The 17,899-nt window shown below is 47.6% G+C and overlaps 1 protein-coding gene across 1 annotated transcript in view; it reads right to left on the bottom strand.

Annotated features, from left to right (window-relative positions):
* Window positions 1-4,432: 4,432 nt before the first annotated feature.
* LOC127022641 (syntaxin-binding protein 4-like) overlaps window positions 4,433-17,899 on the bottom strand; it is a 47,629-nt gene continuing 34,162 nt past the window's right edge. Inside the window, exons 12-22 of the mRNA XM_050906301.1 lie at window positions 15,465-15,562; window positions 12,898-12,994; window positions 11,566-11,693; window positions 10,914-11,006; window positions 10,296-10,361; window positions 10,012-10,200; window positions 9,002-9,118; window positions 7,725-7,774; window positions 6,732-6,862; window positions 5,330-5,387; window positions 4,433-4,538 (exon numbers count right to left, since the gene is read on the bottom strand). Of these exons, the coding sequence (XP_050762258.1) occupies window positions 4,433-4,538; window positions 5,330-5,387; window positions 6,732-6,862; window positions 7,725-7,774; window positions 9,002-9,118; window positions 10,012-10,200; window positions 10,296-10,361; window positions 10,914-11,006; window positions 11,566-11,693; window positions 12,898-12,994; window positions 15,465-15,562 (1,133 nt within the window). The remainder of the gene's footprint in view (window positions 4,539-5,329; window positions 5,388-6,731; window positions 6,863-7,724; window positions 7,775-9,001; window positions 9,119-10,011; window positions 10,201-10,295; window positions 10,362-10,913; window positions 11,007-11,565; window positions 11,694-12,897; window positions 12,995-15,464; window positions 15,563-17,899) is intronic.

Below are 17,899 nucleotides of genomic sequence, written 5' to 3'. Positions count from 1 at the left end.
GCCAGCCTCTGCAGTTAGAAAGGAGAACGTCTGCCAGGAAGGACATCTGGTCTGGAGATACCATTCAGCTTCCACTTCCCCCATTACCGAGGGCTTTTCACTGCAAACTCTCTCTTCCTCTCAACTTCCGTGCCTCATCTGTGGGCGTAAATTTGAAAAACTCAACAGAAATTCAAGTAAGCTGGTGCATCACGTGCAGAAAAAGACTTGTAGGGATTGTTCGTGGTATTGTTATTCCTATTTACCTGATTTTGAAAGCAGCTGACCTCTGAAGAAGCTGCAAAGGATGTTTGTGGCAACGCTGTAGTCAGCGAGGCCAGAAAATTCTGTGGTCTCTCTTGGAGGTGGTGGGGTAGACTCAGCCCTGTGCAGGAGAAAGATCACGGTGTAGTGGAAAGGCAGCATCACGCAGCCAGCCAGCCCAGCCCTTTCTGCATCGTCACACTGAGGTCCTTTCCAGCCCTCTTTCACCTGTTCAACAACTCCTAGAAAATCAGCATTGTTTAAACATTAAAGAGTCTTTTTAAAAATGCAGCGGCAAAGTTCACTTGGTTTTTAGAGCCATATTTAAAGTGGCGTGGAAGTGTATTTCCACTCTCTAAAACTGGGCTTCAGTCCAGCCCGTGTTACTGAGTGGAGCTGGGAGAAAGAGGAGGCTCTGCAGCCTCTGGCGCTGGGAACAGACATGCCAGCCTACTCCACAGCAGTGTTCAGGGCTAGCTTTTACCTCTGCTACCTCTACATCTCTGTAGAGAAACCTTTTGGCACTTAACCTAGCGCTGTTTCACGAAAGCTAAGCAAAAGTTGGGTCTGTTGTTTTGAGAGCCAGCAAAAGTTAAAACATTGAGGCTTTTTTCATGCAAAAACGCAGATCAGCAGTACATCATGCCACACCATTCGCCAGATCCTTTTGTGCCGGAACGTTGTGCCCCATATCCTATGGGTCCCTAGGGCTTTGCCTTCCCCATGCCACTGAGAGAAGCTGATAGTCAGTCCCATTTTTTCTGGTGCAAAACTGAGATGAAATGTGCTGCCCAAGGTCACACAGTGAGGTGGCAGAGATCACTGGCAGAGACGAAACTGGAGATCTAATGAGCTCTAGTCCAGCACATTTACAGCAGATTCAGTTACCTTACCCATCAGACTGCAGATAAACAGTGTGCTAATGGCTCTCTGCTACATTCACCTTTCAAGATAATGCCTAGGTGGCTACCTGCCCAACCTTCCCTTTTTCTGCAGCTGTTAAAACAGTTAGATAGTCACATCTTGTTTTGTTTTATTTCATTAGGGAAAGAGGTCTCCCAACCTCTGACCCACCAACAGTTAGGAACTGAATTTCTGCTTTGCATAAGAAAAATACAAAATAAAACCATCACATCAGTGATATTTAACCTCCAAAGCTTCCAGGTCAACAACTGACCGAGCTGATGCTCTTTAAATGGATCTTTATGAGTTTATACACATGCAACGTGTTGAACGCAGTCTATTATGTCCATTTATGGGGGCTGTTTGCATTTTCTCCGGTGGCTCATAAAATACTTGCCATTTTCCATCTTATCCACTCGGGATGATCTGATACCATGCAGGACTCACTTTTATCAGCAATATTCCTCCTTCTCCTCCTCATTTCTGTTCAGTCATACTGGGACCCTCTTAGACAGATACAGCACGTTGCGGCAGCAGCACATCTCCACAGCCTTACAAGCAAGCTATAATATTGCAGATGAAGACAGAATTCAGCTCTCTGCAAGAGTGCTAGACAGGCCCTGCGTAAATAAAATGCATCCTGTTTAAATGACATATTCTGTGACTTCTCTTTCTGTGCTGTTTGTTACTTTATGCATTTCCCTTTTTGCCTCTTGGTAGCTCTGTGAGGAGACATCACGCCATGACTTGCTGAGTTCTGCCTAATTCCACTTGCCTGGGAGTAAAGCGTGACACAGGTTTGTTATTCTGGGTCACCGAAATCAACATCACCTCCAGGAGCACAACTCTCGTCATAGCTTTCAACGTTGCTGTGAAAAGGTAGCAGTTAGTAACAACGCTATTAATAGAGAACGGAAAGTTTTCTGTGCTTGAAGCAAAGGCAAAGGGAACATGATAAATTCAAAGAAAATAACAGAAACGAGCTAAGAAATATGACTGCTTTGGAAAGCACACATTGCTTGATCCTTGCTCGATGCAAGGATCTCCAGTGGCTGATAGGAACCTGGAGGATTTCTTTTCCAAAGAGGTTGCCAGTAAGCTGAGAGCACAGAACTGTCTGGGCTTTTTGAAAGGTTAGTAGCTTCACAGCTCTTTTGCTAGCAGACAGCTCAGGATACACAAAATGCAGCAGCCCTGGGTCAGCATCTCGCTCTTTCCACCCTTTGCCATGTGTTAGCATCAATTGCACAATGTTTGTGCTTTGTCAGGCTTGTCTCATCCAAGCCCTCACCCGCTGTGATACATTTATACAAAATCTTCTTTCCTGGGACATTAAAATACAAATCACTTGACTACGGAAGCAGCATCAAGTATATTCTCTTTCAGGCCACGTAGCTGATCGCTGCTGGGACAGGACTGGGCTGTGCCCTTCCAGCACTCAGGGAGGCCGAGTTCAAGACTCATATTCTGAGAAAATTCCATGATTCTCGGAGTTGGTAGCAAAACTCCTGTTGACTTCCACAGGATTAAAGCTTGGCCTAAAGAGTTCTGTTTTCCCCATAACTTGTCCCTTTTCTACTAGGTTTCTCAAGCGCCGTTGGGTGTATGTAATGACACAGTACAGCTGAAGACCTGCTACTTCCCAAAATCTTGTTGGTACTCTTCTCTGGCAAGTGTGGCGAGCAGTGGCCGGAGACATCTGCCTCGGATGCAACCTCCGGCCAAATGCTTTTGAAGGCACACTGCGAGGAGCAGATTGGTATCTGCCATACTAACTCCAGGGGAACTGGAGATGTTTTTCCAGAGACAGGGCAGACCCAACTGGTGAGACTGGATTTTGCTCTGTGCACCTCTTACCTGTCTTCTTGCAGCTTTGCCCTGTCTGTATAACACACGAGATGAGAACAAAGCCATAGGGCTGAAGCCACAAGTAACACCGGTATTTACTATCATTCCATCGAAACAGAGAGCACTGGGGAACAAGCTATTAACCATAGGGTATCCCAAGATTAATATTTTTTGAAAGTATTTCCTTCCTGGGAATATTCCTTGTGAGTGGTCCAAAGAATTATGTTTCCTTTTAAAAGAGGTACTTTAATTTATATTGAGGCATACGTTCAAAAGATTTAATTTACCCTGAGCTATGAAATTAAGTTTAACCAAAATTTCAGACTGGTCATTTATGTGACTGTGAAGTTCCACCACAGAGTTACTGTTTTAGCAGTGCTGTGAAATCTTTCAGTACAGTAGATACTGGTGAGGGTCATGATTTCTCCTAAGCCTTTATTTTAGGCTATAAAGGATCCACATGCTTTGAACCCCCACAAAGGAGATTTGAAGTAATCGTAACAATTTGTGTAAAAGCCAGATTGCACCCCATTTTCCTGCAACTTCTCAATGCATCTTGCTACCAGCTGCCAAAATAAGAGGGAGGAAAAAATGGACCCAGGCAGGGTATTTGTCTCAGAGACGCCGAACACAGCAACTGCAATCATAACCCAGAAAGCAAACGCCTTGTGAGCAGTGTTTCCATTTTATTTTCCAGACCTTGTGTTCGTCTCGGATCTCTACCCCGTTCATTGCTAACCACATACAATCTTGCGTCATGTGTATCTAATTTCCAAGTGACACTGCGGGCCTTTATGGAAATACGTTCACTCTGTCCTCTCTTGCCTTCCAGGGAGTGCTTGGTGTTCAGCAATACATCGTGACCGGTAGCATACGGCTGGCTATCTCTGCACTCTTTCTCCAACTAGCTGAGATGGTGCTTTCCATTTCAAGCATTGCAGCTGGGATAAGCTATACAAAAAGAATAAAAAGAGAAGTACCTATCCCAAGACAGCTAGGATGCTACAGATTAAGCTGCTTTGATTACAGTCACTAAATATACTTTGGTTTTTTATATGAAATACCAAAAGGAATCTGTTGGAGACCCCTGAGTCCCTTGGGTAAGTTCATGCTCCTCTTACTACCCAGGATATACAAGCTCTAAAAGGCTGCCAGTGAAATCCAGGCCCTTGTAGCCTCTTGAGAATATTTTTCCTATAAAGCTGCAAAACCATGAGCAAATAGCCTTGTATGATAACTGAGAGGTAGACGCGCAGGGGAGGTTGCTGAAAAAGTCTTGGGTAGTTAGGAAGAATTACTCTCGTGTTAGAAAGCTTGTTTCTCAGTCTGGTTTGCCTGGAAGCTGAAGCACCCGTGGTGTGTCCTTCCCATCTCCCAGCACAGCAGCAGCGGTGTTATGGACAGTTGCAGTTTGGAGCAGGAGCGAGCCATGGGAGATTTATGTAGGCTTCTTAGGCAGTTCATTGGTTGGACTTGGTGGCTGCGGTTGATCGCTCTTGGTCTGGCTTGCAGGAGGGGGCCACGTGGTCTTCTGATGAAGATGGCTGAAAATGAGAAATATGTTTTACGTGGTTTGGGAGAAGGACACAGAGGATAACATGAAGACAACACTGGTTATTTAGGAAAGAAAAGAGGAGGCCACGGATCTTGCATGGCTAGTGGATTGTACTGGCCATCTGTTTTGTCTGAAAATGCTTTTCATAACCTTGAAATCACGGTTTGCAAATGTCTGCTTTGTACCTAACTAAAAAACTGTGCTGGCAGGCCTTCATGTTGAGTTAAGGTGATCAGCTAAGACAGTGGTAGTAGACATTTAGGTCTCAAAGTGCCCTTTCAGCAGATATCTTTAGGACATGGCTCTGTTAAATATAAGCCATTTAAGGGGAAATTCTTAAGATACTGAAGGTCCAAACAAAGCCATGTTGTCCTGCTCTCCTTGGCTGGGACGTCACAGCATCTTGATACCACAACGTGAAAGATTAACACATTCAGTGATGCTTTTTCCCTTACTCAGAACTCACAGTAGTCTATAAAAATGCTAGCTAGACAAGCCATAGAACCGTAAATTCCCGTCTGGCCTGAAGGAAAAAGAACATTTTAGAAAACAAAAGAGAGATCCAGGAATTCACACCGTACTTCACTGTGCAGGGCGGGAAGTCTCTTGCTGTCTAGGAAGGGACGTATTTCTCTGACATGGCCATCTGGAGGCCTCTACTCGATTATCTGGTTAAAAGTTGTCAAGCAAAATTTTTGATTAAAAAACCCAACAAAACAAACAGGAATTTTTAGTATGTGTGTTGTCAAAATTACAGACCACGGCAGTTTTGACACCTACTCCTTGTAATTTGGGATTCCTTCAGCAGGCAGGCACTGGTCCCTGTCACATGGCAAAGCTGCAAATGTAAGCACACAGCCAAGTATAAGTGAAGGGTTAGAAAACATGCCCAATGCAAGTAGCACTGCTGCATTATGATAATGCACATTTAAATGATGCAGGAACTCTGAAAATGCTGACACGCTCATATATCAGAGGTGCTCCTTAAAGGCTACAATTCTTTTCCTTGTGTCTTGTGCTTTGAGACAAAGACAATGCTGGACCACGGCCATGTTTAGTTGGTGAACAGCACCAAGGAGTAAAGGCTGGGCACCTATTTGGGGCTGTACGCTCACCCGATCGTGTCACAGAGGAGATCAGAAACTCTCCTTTTGCATGGAAGGAGACAAGCGGGTCAAATAACTGCTGCCAAGAAATGTTTATGGCTCACGGACTAAGCTCAGAGTCCGAGACTGGGAAAGTTAATTCAGACTCCCATGGAACTAGATGCCTTTTCTCTGATTTTCTCCACAGACATGCGAGGGGAAGGGAGTCTAGGCTGATTTGTACGCCAAGGAAACAGGGAGATTACTATTCCCCTCCGCTCGGCATTGCTGTAGTCATACCTGGATGGCGTAACGAAGGTTTGGATCCCCGGTTCAAAGCTATTGAGAAACTGGACACGGTCCAGCAAAGGGAGCCCTAGGGCTCATAACCTGCAAGGAGAGGCTGGGGAGGGCTGAGGGAGCTGGGCTTGTTTAGCCTGGCAAAGAGGAGGCTGAGAGGCAATCTCGCAGCACCCACTCCTGCTTCAAGGGCAATTAGAAAGATACTGGAGCCAAGCTCTTCTTGGCAGCGGCAGACAATATAACTGGGGGCAGTGGCCACGTATTGCACCTGGGGGAGTTCAGACTAGATGCTGGGAAAATCTTTGTCACAGAGCATAATGCAGCGCGGGAACACGTTATCCAGAAAGGCTGTGGGTCTCCATCCTTGGAGGCTGAAAGCACAGCTGGCTAAACCCACTGCAGGTCCGATCTAGTGTGAAGGTCCTACCTGGAGCAGAAGATTCGACTCCTGATCTCCAGCAGTCCCTTTCAACCAGCATTTCTACGATTCTGTGAAACCATCCTCCTGCCTGTTAGGTTTTTTCCCTGGATAAATGCCTTTCCTCTGGCCCTGGGCACAAGTCACACCCTTTGACTCCTTACACTGCGAGTCTGCATTTCAGATTGAAAGATGAGTCACATGGATACACGGAGGGCAATTACATCTCGGTTAGCATGAGAGAATCAGGTACGTGTATGGGAGGCTTAACTGGTATGGCAAAAAATGTGGAATGTGGTGGAAACTGTAAATAACACTAACAGACATCCTTGAGACTTGTTTGGATTCAGGTTTCTCCAGTTAATTTAGTGCTTACCGTCCTTGTTGGAGAGGATTGGTGCTAACAGTTCTTTAGCTTCTGATAGCAAAAGGTCAACAAGATCTGAAGATGGAAGAGATGTATCTGAGACCGCGTCTGTTTTATCCTCTTCTGTTTCACTGTTGACTCTTACAAATATGGAAAGTGCCATCAATGCTTCTATCATAGAAGGGTCATTGAAAATCCTGGCCAGCCTCTTGTGAAGGATATTCTGTGTAAATTCTGTGTATTCAGGGGGGATTGCAACTCGATCGCTCAGCAGCACAGGAGACACTCTTTTAGACATACTTGCGTCATTGTGTTACAGACAGATATCAAAGTATTTTTTAGAATTTCTCAAAAATATTTTTCCTTCATTATATTAGAAGTGACCATCTTGGAAACTTAAAAATTGTTTTCCATCATTCTTAAACACTGGCTTTTTCAAAGGGGCTGGTCATTATCAATGAGACAGTGACCTTTCAACAATTTAATCAGTTAAAAACACACATAGAGTTGTGACACATTTTTTTCCAAGTGATAGGAGATAGGTTCAGGTTGAAGGGGAGTCCAGAAGCCTGAACTCTGTTTCTGCAACCATTCATGCAGTTCAGAGCCATGCTAGCTCTTTGCTTACACTCTATCAGTTACTGTAACTGTTAATAAAAAAGGACATGGTCCTAAAGCCAAAACCGACTTATGTTAGGACAAGCAGGTGGGTCAAAACTCTGCTTCTTTGAAACAACCTGCTTAGGCTCTCTGCTAACGAGCAACTTAACCAGAGAAGTGTTTCACCTACTCACTCCCCAAAAAAGCCTGAACGGAGGCCAACCCCCTCAAGTACCAATCCACCAGCAGCCTCCAGATCGTCTTTCCCCAATGGTTTCATTTCCAAAGCGACAGTAAGTTTAGAAACTCTGGGTAGGTTACATGTGAATCACCTTCCCCTGAGAAAGGTCAGAAAAGGACATTTCATGTTCCTGCTCAAGAGTCCCAGAAGCCATCTCCTACCTTTTCTCATCTGGTAAATGACTGGGTGTGCTGAGGACCTTGTGGACGTTCTGCTATGCAACAAGGGGGGAAAAAAAAAAAAAAAAAGGTTTCAAACTTGTAGGAATGAATAATTCCTGAGAACAAACCCTATGGGTTTTTCCTGGTGATCAGATTTAATATGACAGTAATCAGCTTCTGCTTATTCATTGCCCTTGAAGTGAATATCTCAAGGCCTTTTGCAACTCAAGCAACATTCACAGCCTATGCAAATATACAGACACATTTAAATTATGCATTTTAATACCAGCACTAAAATATATGAAATGCAACATAAAAATACTCTTCCAAAGAACAATTTTGCAGGCTACGTTTCAACGAGCCTTGATCATCGCTACTAGCTATCCCAGGTTTCTGGATTGCACCTGCACGCGTAAGCTCTCATTACCGTGCACGGTTAGTGAATTCTCAAACACTACTGAGGGATGTATAAAAAAGGAAGATAGTTTGTTCCAGTGGTCAAAATCCTGTGATGTTTGACTCTGGGGCCAAGTCAAATCCATTTCTAAAGTCCAGCCCCAAACCCCACAGGCACCAGCACGTAGTGCTGCAGGTCTAGAGGCACTTTAATTCTTCCTTCTCTGAAGCAGAGGACACAGCATCTACAGTTCCTTGCACTCCACTGTTTCCTATTGATTTCAAGAGCTCTTGGGATAGGCTACCAGTAGCTGTAGCAGATATACTGAATACTAGTGATCCTGTGCTGGCCAGTTTACTAATTACACAAGCTTGTATTCCCAATAAAGATAGTGAAGTGGAAGAACAATCAATTAAAAGACTAAAGCAATTATGTGTGAGATTTTGCAGGAAATCTGGGGGAAAAAAGCATTGGAAGAGCAAAACCACTCTTCGAGTTCACATTTGTTGTGTAGAGAAGCAACTGTCAGTTATACAAAGGGAAGGTTAAACCGCACGATTTCGACTGTCATGTCCAACAGAGTTCCCGGAGCAGCCTCAACCAGAGCATCACGGGGGGACCGGTGAGCCGGGGACAGCAGAGCCACCAGGCAAAACCTGCACCACAGCGTTTACGTAGCTTATAGGTATATGAGTATATATGAGTTCGTTCCCTAGTTTCTCCTAACCAACAGACAGTGCCTTTTTAGGATGAGATAGAATTAAAAAAAAAAACCCCTCTCTTGCTTGTGGAGCAGGAAGTTATTTGGACTTGCAAAATCACCCTTAAGGTAAGAGGCCACAGTGATGCCACCAGCACCAGGGGCGGTTCAGCACTTCACCTGCACAAACAGGAGCAGTTTCCTATTGCAGATCTCCAGGCGCTTCCGTGAGACTTCTGATTTTCGTAACTGGCCGTCAGCCAGGGACAACTGTCTTTTCAGTTCCAGGATGTCCTCCTGAGACAGGGCCAGAGGAAGAAGAGAAACGCGATGATGACGCTCCAGCCTTGGCTTTTGGAAACACCAATTTATGACATTTGCTACAAACAGAAAACCGCTGTCCTTTTGGAATGGACAGTGGACATTATACAAGTTATAACACAGACCCAGAGGCCATGCTGGCCTTGTGGTCATACACAACAAATGACGTATGTGCTTGTCCTGGTTTCGGCTGGGACAGAGTTAACTTTCTTTTTAGTAGCTGGTACAGTGCTGTGTTTTGGATTTAGTGTGAGAATGATGTTGATAACACTCTGATGTTTTAGCTGTTGCTAAGTAGCGCTTATCCTAAGCCAAGGACTTTTCAGTTTCCCATGCTCTGCCAGCAAGCAGGTGTGCAAGGAGCTGGGAGGGAGCAGAGCCGGGGCAGCTGACCCCAACTAGCCAAAGGGGTATTCCATACCATGGAACGTCATGCCCAGTATATAAACTGGGGGGAGTCGGCTGGGAGGGGCGGATTGCGGCTCTGGCATAGGTCAGCGGGTGGTGAGCAATTGCATTGTGCATCACTGTTTTTTTTTTTCTCTCCCCCCCTTCCTTTTTTTGTTATATTCCTTTTCATTACTATTATTATTATATTTCATTATTACTATTGTTAGTATTATATTTTACTTCAGTTATTAAACTGTTCTTATCTCAACCCACAAGTTTTACTTTGTTTTTCTTTCCTTTCCTCCTCCTCACCCCACTGGGAGGGGGAGGGGGAAGCGGCTGCGTGGTGCTGAGTTGCTGACTGGGGTTAAACCATGACAGTGCTATGTTCATTTTCTCCTTTATCAATAGGAGGGGAACCCACAGAAGAAGAGTCAAGAGGGTTGTCGTTTTTTTCCCAGGCTGGGGGGTTGCATTACCTCTATTTCAGAGACGTGTTTTGCTTTCTTCCCCGCCAACTGCATCTTCAGTTCTGCAATTTCAGCTTCCAGCAAGTGGATCACTTCCTCGTAGTCCTGTTCTGCACTGTGAGCCTGTCTCTGCACGACCTCCGCCATCTGCAGCTTGCTGTGCAGCGTCCGGTTCTCGGAGAGGAACCCGAGTGCTTTCTGGAAGCAGCGAGAAGTTCTGATGAATGCACCACATCCCCCTCAGCCGCCAACCACCAAAACCACCCCAGGCCCCCAGCAATCTCTTCACTAACCTGGTTCAGTCTCTGAAGCTCATCTTCCATTGACTTCTTGCTGTTCTCCACCTCTTTCAGGAGAGACTACGGAAAATATTTTCACCGGATTAGAAGCAACAAGCAGCAGGGCGTTCTCTAGAAGATGCCCTGGTCTTGTAGCCCCTACCCACCAGAATAATATTTTACAGAAGCAGTTGTGTGCACTCTCCCCCACCACAGTGCTTTTTGGGCTGCGACCTGCATGCCTGCAGAAATCCACCTGGACACCGCCATGGTGCTAACAGCCATGCCGGCAATCTGCAGCTAGGTCAGGCTGGGAGGACAGGCGGTGCTTCTGTTATTCACGGACTTGAATTATTTGTGAGACACGTTTTTGTATTTTTAAATCTATTTACTCACTGCTAAAAAGTGACTGCATACTTTCAGTACAAATAAGATTTCATTTGAGGTTGAGACCAAGAAAGAGGCAATTAAGGAGAGCCGAGGGTGAGAGTCTCCTTTGTAACGAGGAGCGCGCAGAATGCAAACTGGTGACCTCTTAAGAGGGACAGGCTACACCATTACCCTCGTGTACCACTACAGCGAGCTACAGCAGAAGGCACCAGCCAAGAAATCTGCTCAGAGGAGAGGCTCCACCTTCAGCCTTCGGACTTCTTGCCGCAGATCCATCATTTCCAGTTGTAGCTGCTCCAGCTCCTCATTGCCATTACAGCTGAGAGAGTCGAAGGTCTGCAAGGCAGAGGGACAGACGGCATCATGCACTGCTTGTGCTTTACCAAAAGCATGGGGCTACACGGCAGGCATATTGCCTTCCATGCCCAGAATAACGATGAATCAAAATCACTTTGAAAAGGAGTTGGCATTTTTATGCAACGGATCAAAAGGCACATTAAATAATTCAGCTGCAGGGTTTTTTTTTACCCCACAGGATTTCACTCTCTGATCTCTGACATAGCTGGAATAGCTGTGCTACAGTGAATTTTCCTTTTGTGAACTAGGTGAAATTAGTTGGAATCGATTAATTATGGCTAATTTTCCTTCTGCATCACTGCCAGGCTGCTTCCTTCATATCATCCCATTGATATTGTTATTTCCTTATTAAAAATGAGAAGTTTGAGGTATTTATAGAGTTTCCTATAATCGAAATGATTAATGCATAGTTCTGCCTTCTCTTTATAACTCTAGAACAACCAGAAAATGGTAATTTAGCTTTTCCCATCTCAGAATTTCATGGATTTCACATAGAAGTTTCATGGATTCAGTGTAGAAGAGCGTTGGACTGACTGACCAGAGAGTGAAAAGCCGATGTATCCAGCAAACTCGCCACTTCGTGCTGTGTAAAGAGCATGGAGTTGGAATCCAGACCAGCCTCATCCAGCTCCTCCTGCATCAGATCCCTGAGTGCTTGGAGAAGATCTGCGAGAAAGAATCAGTTTTTACCGGGCTAAAAGAGGAAAGCGCTGTGTGTTAGGAGAAAATGCCACCGGTTTTGGGGGACATCCACTGACTGCCAAGCAGAGCGGGTTTAGAGATGCCAAACAGTCTTCTCTAACACTCCTGGGTTCTTCGGCAATCCCATCAAGCTTAAACAAGTTGTTGACAATCTTTACCAGGCTCTTGTTTCTTATCCAATTGAAAAAAAATTAAACTTTTAAAAAGCAAAAAAACCCAGATATTTTCACAGCAAAGTTTTCATGATTGTGGTTCTGAGAGTTTTAAAATTTTAAGCCGAAGCCACATTCCTCTGACAAAAGGCACCCGCCTGCCTGCTGGCATTTCTCATGTTGCTGATTTAAACAAAAAAACCAACTCAATGACTTCAGCACTTCTTAGAAAAGGTGTTAAATTGACAAGTCTGAAAATCCAGATTCATTTTGCTTTCAGACATGGCAGAAAGCACGGCGCGAGGGGCTGTGTGGGACAGACGGGCCCCGGCGCAGCGGAGGGGAGGTGGCACCGGGGTCCCAGCCCCTCCAGTCCTCAGCCCGGGGCTGCAGCAGGAACCGGAGCCTTTACCGCAAGAGCGGCATCTTCGCTGCCAGCACATTTGCCAAATACCCCTAATCATCCTTATTTCTATTGCCACAACCTACAAAGCCAGTCGCTCTTAGGAGAGGCATACGGTTCTGTATCCCATCGCTCGCTCTGCACAAAAACATCGGTCCAAGAGGCGTTGTGCTTTGCAAGCCTGTTCTGTCTGGTGGGGACATTGCTGCTGGTGGGGACATTGCTGCTGGTGGGGACATTGCTGACGGCTTTGAATTTTTGCAAAAAAACTTCTGGGGAGCAGACCCTGCGGGCCAGATGTGCTCTGGCAGGTCACAGAAAGCAGAGCAGGCTTTTATTTTCTGCGTGTCCTCTGGCCAGCTCTTGCTTGGCAAGCTGGAGGTTAAGGAAAGTGAGCCCTCACACCGACTTTCTCATATTTTCATTTTGCGTATGCTTCTACCAAACAACTTCTTTTGGTTTTGTGACTTTTCTTAGCTGTTTTGAGGCTACATCAATACCCAGCCAGGTATCTTACCTGCCACCTTTCAGCAGCTGCCTCTCTCCTTTCGCAGCCTCCAGCAAAGCTACACAAAAATGAAAAAGCCCGTCAGGCGCAGAGCTGCCCGCTCACCTCCGTAGGCCACCGTCCCCTGCGAGTCTGTGGTCAAGCTTTGCCGTAACTGCCTCTTCTTCTCCTCGGTCACATCCAGACCAAGATACTGCAGAACCTTGAGCAGAAACAATGAACCTTTAAAAAGAAAAATACTGGAAAAGCAACTCTTTGAAGTAGGTGCTGGGAAGAGACTTGGTGCTGGGTTTTCTCCTGGAAGCGACTCTCCAGGCAGCATCTCCCAAAGGAGCAGGCTTGGGCTGGATTTGCAGACTCTCCTTTCCTACACGTGTACAGAAATGTCTGTTCCTGAAGACAGGGACACTTTCCCATCCCTCCAAGAACATTTGATACAGACTGCAAGCAGATTTGCAGCGATGACAAGCTGTCAGGAGCTTTATCAAAAGCTGGTGGAGCTGCAGCAAGGCCCAGCTGCCAAGAGCTCGGCCTCTCCTCTTTCTTTTACTGCCCAGGAATTGTGTTTGGAACTGAGAAGATAAAAGCTATTCACAGAGTATTTCCCGTGGCAACAGGAGACATTCAAACATTTTGCTTCTCCACTGCATTCTTTTGCTCTCTCATACGCCTGATGCCCTGTCTTCTACTGACATTTATCAATTCAACCCCAGGGCACCACACAGAAGCAGATAAACCTGTGCAAACCCCACTTCGCTGCTGGCAGCAGCAAGTAAAAGCTTTTAAAAGACAAAGTCAAGCTCAGCAGACTCTGGGAAAGAGCCCCAGTTAAATGTTCCCCTGTCCCAGGCTGCACCCGCGGCTCCTGCTCATGCATGTACAGCACCTCCCGCATGGTCCCCTGGAAAGGGGCTGGAGACGAGTCCTTGCTCACGTTTCCGTCACCAGCAAGCCCACGGGGCCCGTCTGCTCTCACGTCCTGCCTGCGAGGCCCATTTGAGTCCCACCTCCCGCTCCTCTGCCCGCCACCCCTGCACAAGGCAGCGCTGCCGGCTCCCAGGCTTCGGGATGCCCTGATCCTCAGTCTGCAGATGTTGGCATCTGGCGCGGGCCACCCCAAAAGCATCTCCGATGTGTGCCGGGCAGTGTGCATCTCCTGACCCTGGCACTGCTGCAGCTGCCTGCTCCTAACACTGGCTTTTAAAAGGGAAAGCCAAGCGTCTCCACTCCTCCCACCAAAGAAGAGCTGCTTTTATACCCATGACGAGCAGAGGTCGCTGCAAAAATGCAATCCTAAATCCCGCTTTAGGAGAATTATGCAGGCTTAGAAGAAAAGTTCCTGCTTGCGTGCTGCCCTCCTGGGAGGCGAAAGCAGCGAAAGGGCGAGCGCTGCGTCTGCCGTGGGGTGGCAGCAGCTGCTCGTGGCAGCGGGTCCTCCGTGGAGTCCCCCCGGCCCTGCAGCAGGGGCTGCCTTCCTCTGCTCCCCCCTCAAATACCAGCAGTACCTGGGGGAGAGAGGGGGGACATGCACCCCAAAACCAGACTGGGGGCATGGCCCCCCCCCCCCCCAGGGGTACTCTGCCCTTCGCCGGGGTCTCGGCAAGCAAACGGGCAGCTCCACTCCCTGCCCTTTGATGGTGCCTGTGGAATAGATTTTCCATAAAATGATGAAAGGAGCAGCGGTTCTGGCTGGATCCTCGGTGAGATATCTCGTATTTCAGCCTTTCCTCGCCCACGCCAGGCTGCCCGAGGTCATCCCAGCAGCGACAGCAGCACCGGAAAGTTTGGAGGGCAGCTGCCTGCACCTACAGCCCTGAGTCAAATGCGTTACATCCAAGGGAGGTGCAACTGCCAGGAGGAGACTTCTGGAGCTCCCCGGAGCATTGAGAAATAGCCAAGATGAGCCGAGGTGTGTTTAAATGCCCCTTCGGACACAATCGGGATGTTTCACTATGCCCTCTTCTCCCTTTTTACCTTTAGAGGCTGGACCCAGCCTCCGGCAAACTCGACTGAAGAGTTAAGACCTGTTTTTTCTTTTCCAGACTCTTGGTAATAAATACAGTTTGGTGGCCAGCTCTTATGCCTCTGTCTCAAAAAACAGATTAATTAATTGTAGCACGCGAGCGGTGTGATGCTAATAGGGAAAGCAATGTTCTGAGCACCGTGGCTGGCTCTGCACTCCGCGTCGCCTGGGCTATTGCTATTCCCAACACAGCCTGGTCGGTGTCCTAGAGAGGTGAAGGGGAATTAGGCTGGAGCAGGCTGTTCGGCAGACGATGGTGTACGTGTAGATTAGAGCACTGATCAAGTGCTATAGCTTTATTCTGTGCAAATAGGCGGGCTCGTTCGCTTCGACTATATCTATTCAGGTTTGCATTTTTTAATCCTTCCAAAAAACAAGTGACATAGTGACTCCCATGCTAGTACCTGGCCCGGTCCTCGCATGCCTGAGTGCGACATTGGTGCAAGAATCAAAGCTGAAAGGCCTCGATCTGTTCTTTCACAGAAAAGCAATACAAGGAGACCATTCCCGTAAGCTTATTGTGTTTGCCAATGATGTGGCAGCTGGAAGCAAGGAGGCATCATGCCAGTGGGCTCTTTTCTGCATAGTGCACTTTGGGAGAGGATTGAGAGGAGACCTCGCTTTGGGGAGAGGGACCCCTTCCACTTACCAGTTCCAGTTTCCCATCCTTGAGCCGGATATGGGGATCCAGCGCTACTTTTGGTTTGGTGCCTGAAGCTGCTTTATGATTAGATGCCGAAGCAGGTGCTGAAAAACCAAAAATAAATGTTAATGGAGGAGCACTCGGGTAGAGGAAAGAGGTGCCTGCAAAGCAAAATTCAGAACTCTTGTTGCATGAAATATAATGTGTGTGCAGCAGGCTGAAAATCAAAGACCAGGATTTACTAAATCCAGTCCTGGAAGGCTGAACTAGGCCACCGTTGAAAAGACTGGATACTGGGGCAAACCCTTACTGAAACTGGGCTTCTGCACTGTTTAAAATGGGACATTTCATCCAAGGACCGAGGACTGCAAAAACAGCACTTTGGAAATTTCCAATCACAAGTTTTTGTGGAGTCTTGGGGTCTGTAGTTATGGTGATCTGTGAAAAAATAAAATAAAATCTGCCTGGCTCTTGTCTTCTCTAATTGATTAAGCAAAACTGAAACCAGCATTTTATAAAATGCAGCCTTGGCTTTCACAACACCCGCGGAAAAGGGAATCGATGGATTAAAAGCGATGCGGAAAAACACCGGTGCAAGACTTTTTCCCTCCCCAAGACTGCAAAAAGCATTGAACCCTTTTCCCTCAGCTGGACAGGCAGTTTTTTTGGGGGTAGAAGGAGCCACATGCATTGTGAGGCAGGCACAGAGGGAGAAAGAGGCAGAAACAGCAGCTGCTTTGCAGGTGAAAAGCTGTCATGAGGTCAGAAGAGAGATCATCATGACCGGCACCGCCACAGAGCGCAAGCCCTGCTGCCATGCCCTGCCACTTGTGCTCCTCCATCCCTGGAGGGAACCCCACCTTTTCCATTACGATTAACCCTTGTCCGTAAGAAACCGTGACATTCCCTGGGAAAAGGGCTGCAGAAGGCGTTACCCACTCCGGAGTTCCCCTGCCAGACTCCAGAAAGGTGCAGGACTGCTGTGCCTGCAGCCCTGCTGCCTGCCTGCCCGCCCAGCTGCCTGCCCCTGCTCACCCTCAAGCTATCAGCCCAGGTCAGTGACAGAATTCCTTCTCTGTGCCAGTGGCACAGGATTTGCCCAGGCAGCAATTTCTTTCGCCTGCCTGGGATCTGATTAACACCACGGGAAGTCCCGTCTTGCCGAGTAACACCGCTTCTCCTGAACCTCTCGAGCACTTCTCACCGCACCCTCCTCGACCGTCGGGGCAGAGACCGGGCGCAAGGAGAAGGCAGCGAGGAGCAGCGGAGGTGCTGCACAAGCGTAATCCTCCTAATCCGGGTGTTCATCTGCTCTGCTAACGCCAGCAGCTGGGAAGCAGCAAGAGGTAATAAATGGGTTTGCTGGATCGGCCACCAACACTTTACTCTCCAAGTTCAAGGGCAGAGCTGTTACCCTTCGACGCATGGCTAATCAGGATTAGCTCCACGTGGCTTCGCTGTCAGCTCTGGACACGGAGATATCCAGGGCATCCATCAGGCACCCAGAGAGAAGCAGTCACTGGCCCAGGCTCCAAGCCTGGCTGCTGCTCTTTGAAAGCCAGTTGTCTGTTTTCATGGATGACAACACCGACACAAAGCCTCCTCAGCATTTCACGTTAAAAAAACCGTGGGCAATAAAATCCCCTAGCTAAGTCAGGAAGTGATTAGGTCATTGCTATTTGCCGGATTGCCTACATGACCCAGGGCTTTGCTCCCTGTCACCGGGAGCTCTGGCTGCAGGATGCTCAGGGCAGGGAGGACAGACCGAGGGCAGTCCCTGTCCCAGGGTCTCTGCAGTGCAGAGCATGGAAGGCGAAGGCTGAAGCCTGCTGAGCTTGCCCAAGGTGAGACAGGCATCCCTGGGAGCAGGGCGCTGACGCACACCCAGCCCAGCACCGTCTGCTCCCTGTCTCTCCCACTAATCCCAGGTATAGACTAAACACAATTTACCTTGCAATGCTCGCTCTTTGCCTTCCAGATGGAAATTACAACGCGGCACAGGGATTCGCACGCGGGGCCAGTGCCTGCGCAGCGCACGGGGAAGGAAGGGCCGTCGGACTTGCGGCCGTGAGAAAGATGGGCAGCGCTTGCTAGGGACTCACTAGGGAAAGCCCATCTTTTCCTCAGGGCAGGAGTAACCTTCATATCATAGGGATATGGGGTATCTTGCTGGAGGTCATCTGCCTGGACACTGGATCATGGAGGTTATTGAGGTTTCCTGCGATTCCTAAGGGACCTGTGAAGCTGCAGGGTGATCTGATTCACCCCCCATCGCTGCCATCCTATCGAGTGAACAGAGTCGGTCTCTCCCGCAAAAGGTAGGAGCTCAGTAGAGGACTCAGAGCATGGAGAGAAAACACAGCATGGAAAAGTAAGCAAAAAGTGAAGCTTGGATGTAGAGAGAAGTCTGACTCAATCACATCTATAAGCAATTTCCCAGT

Source organism: Gymnogyps californianus, chromosome 15, assembly GCF_018139145.2.
Source record: "Gymnogyps californianus isolate 813 chromosome 15, ASM1813914v2, whole genome shotgun sequence".
In the NCBI taxonomy this organism is placed as follows: domain Eukaryota; kingdom Metazoa; phylum Chordata; class Aves; order Accipitriformes; family Cathartidae; genus Gymnogyps; species Gymnogyps californianus.
Note: the sequence above shows the minus strand (reverse complement) of the source record. Positions and strands in the feature narration are given on the sequence as shown.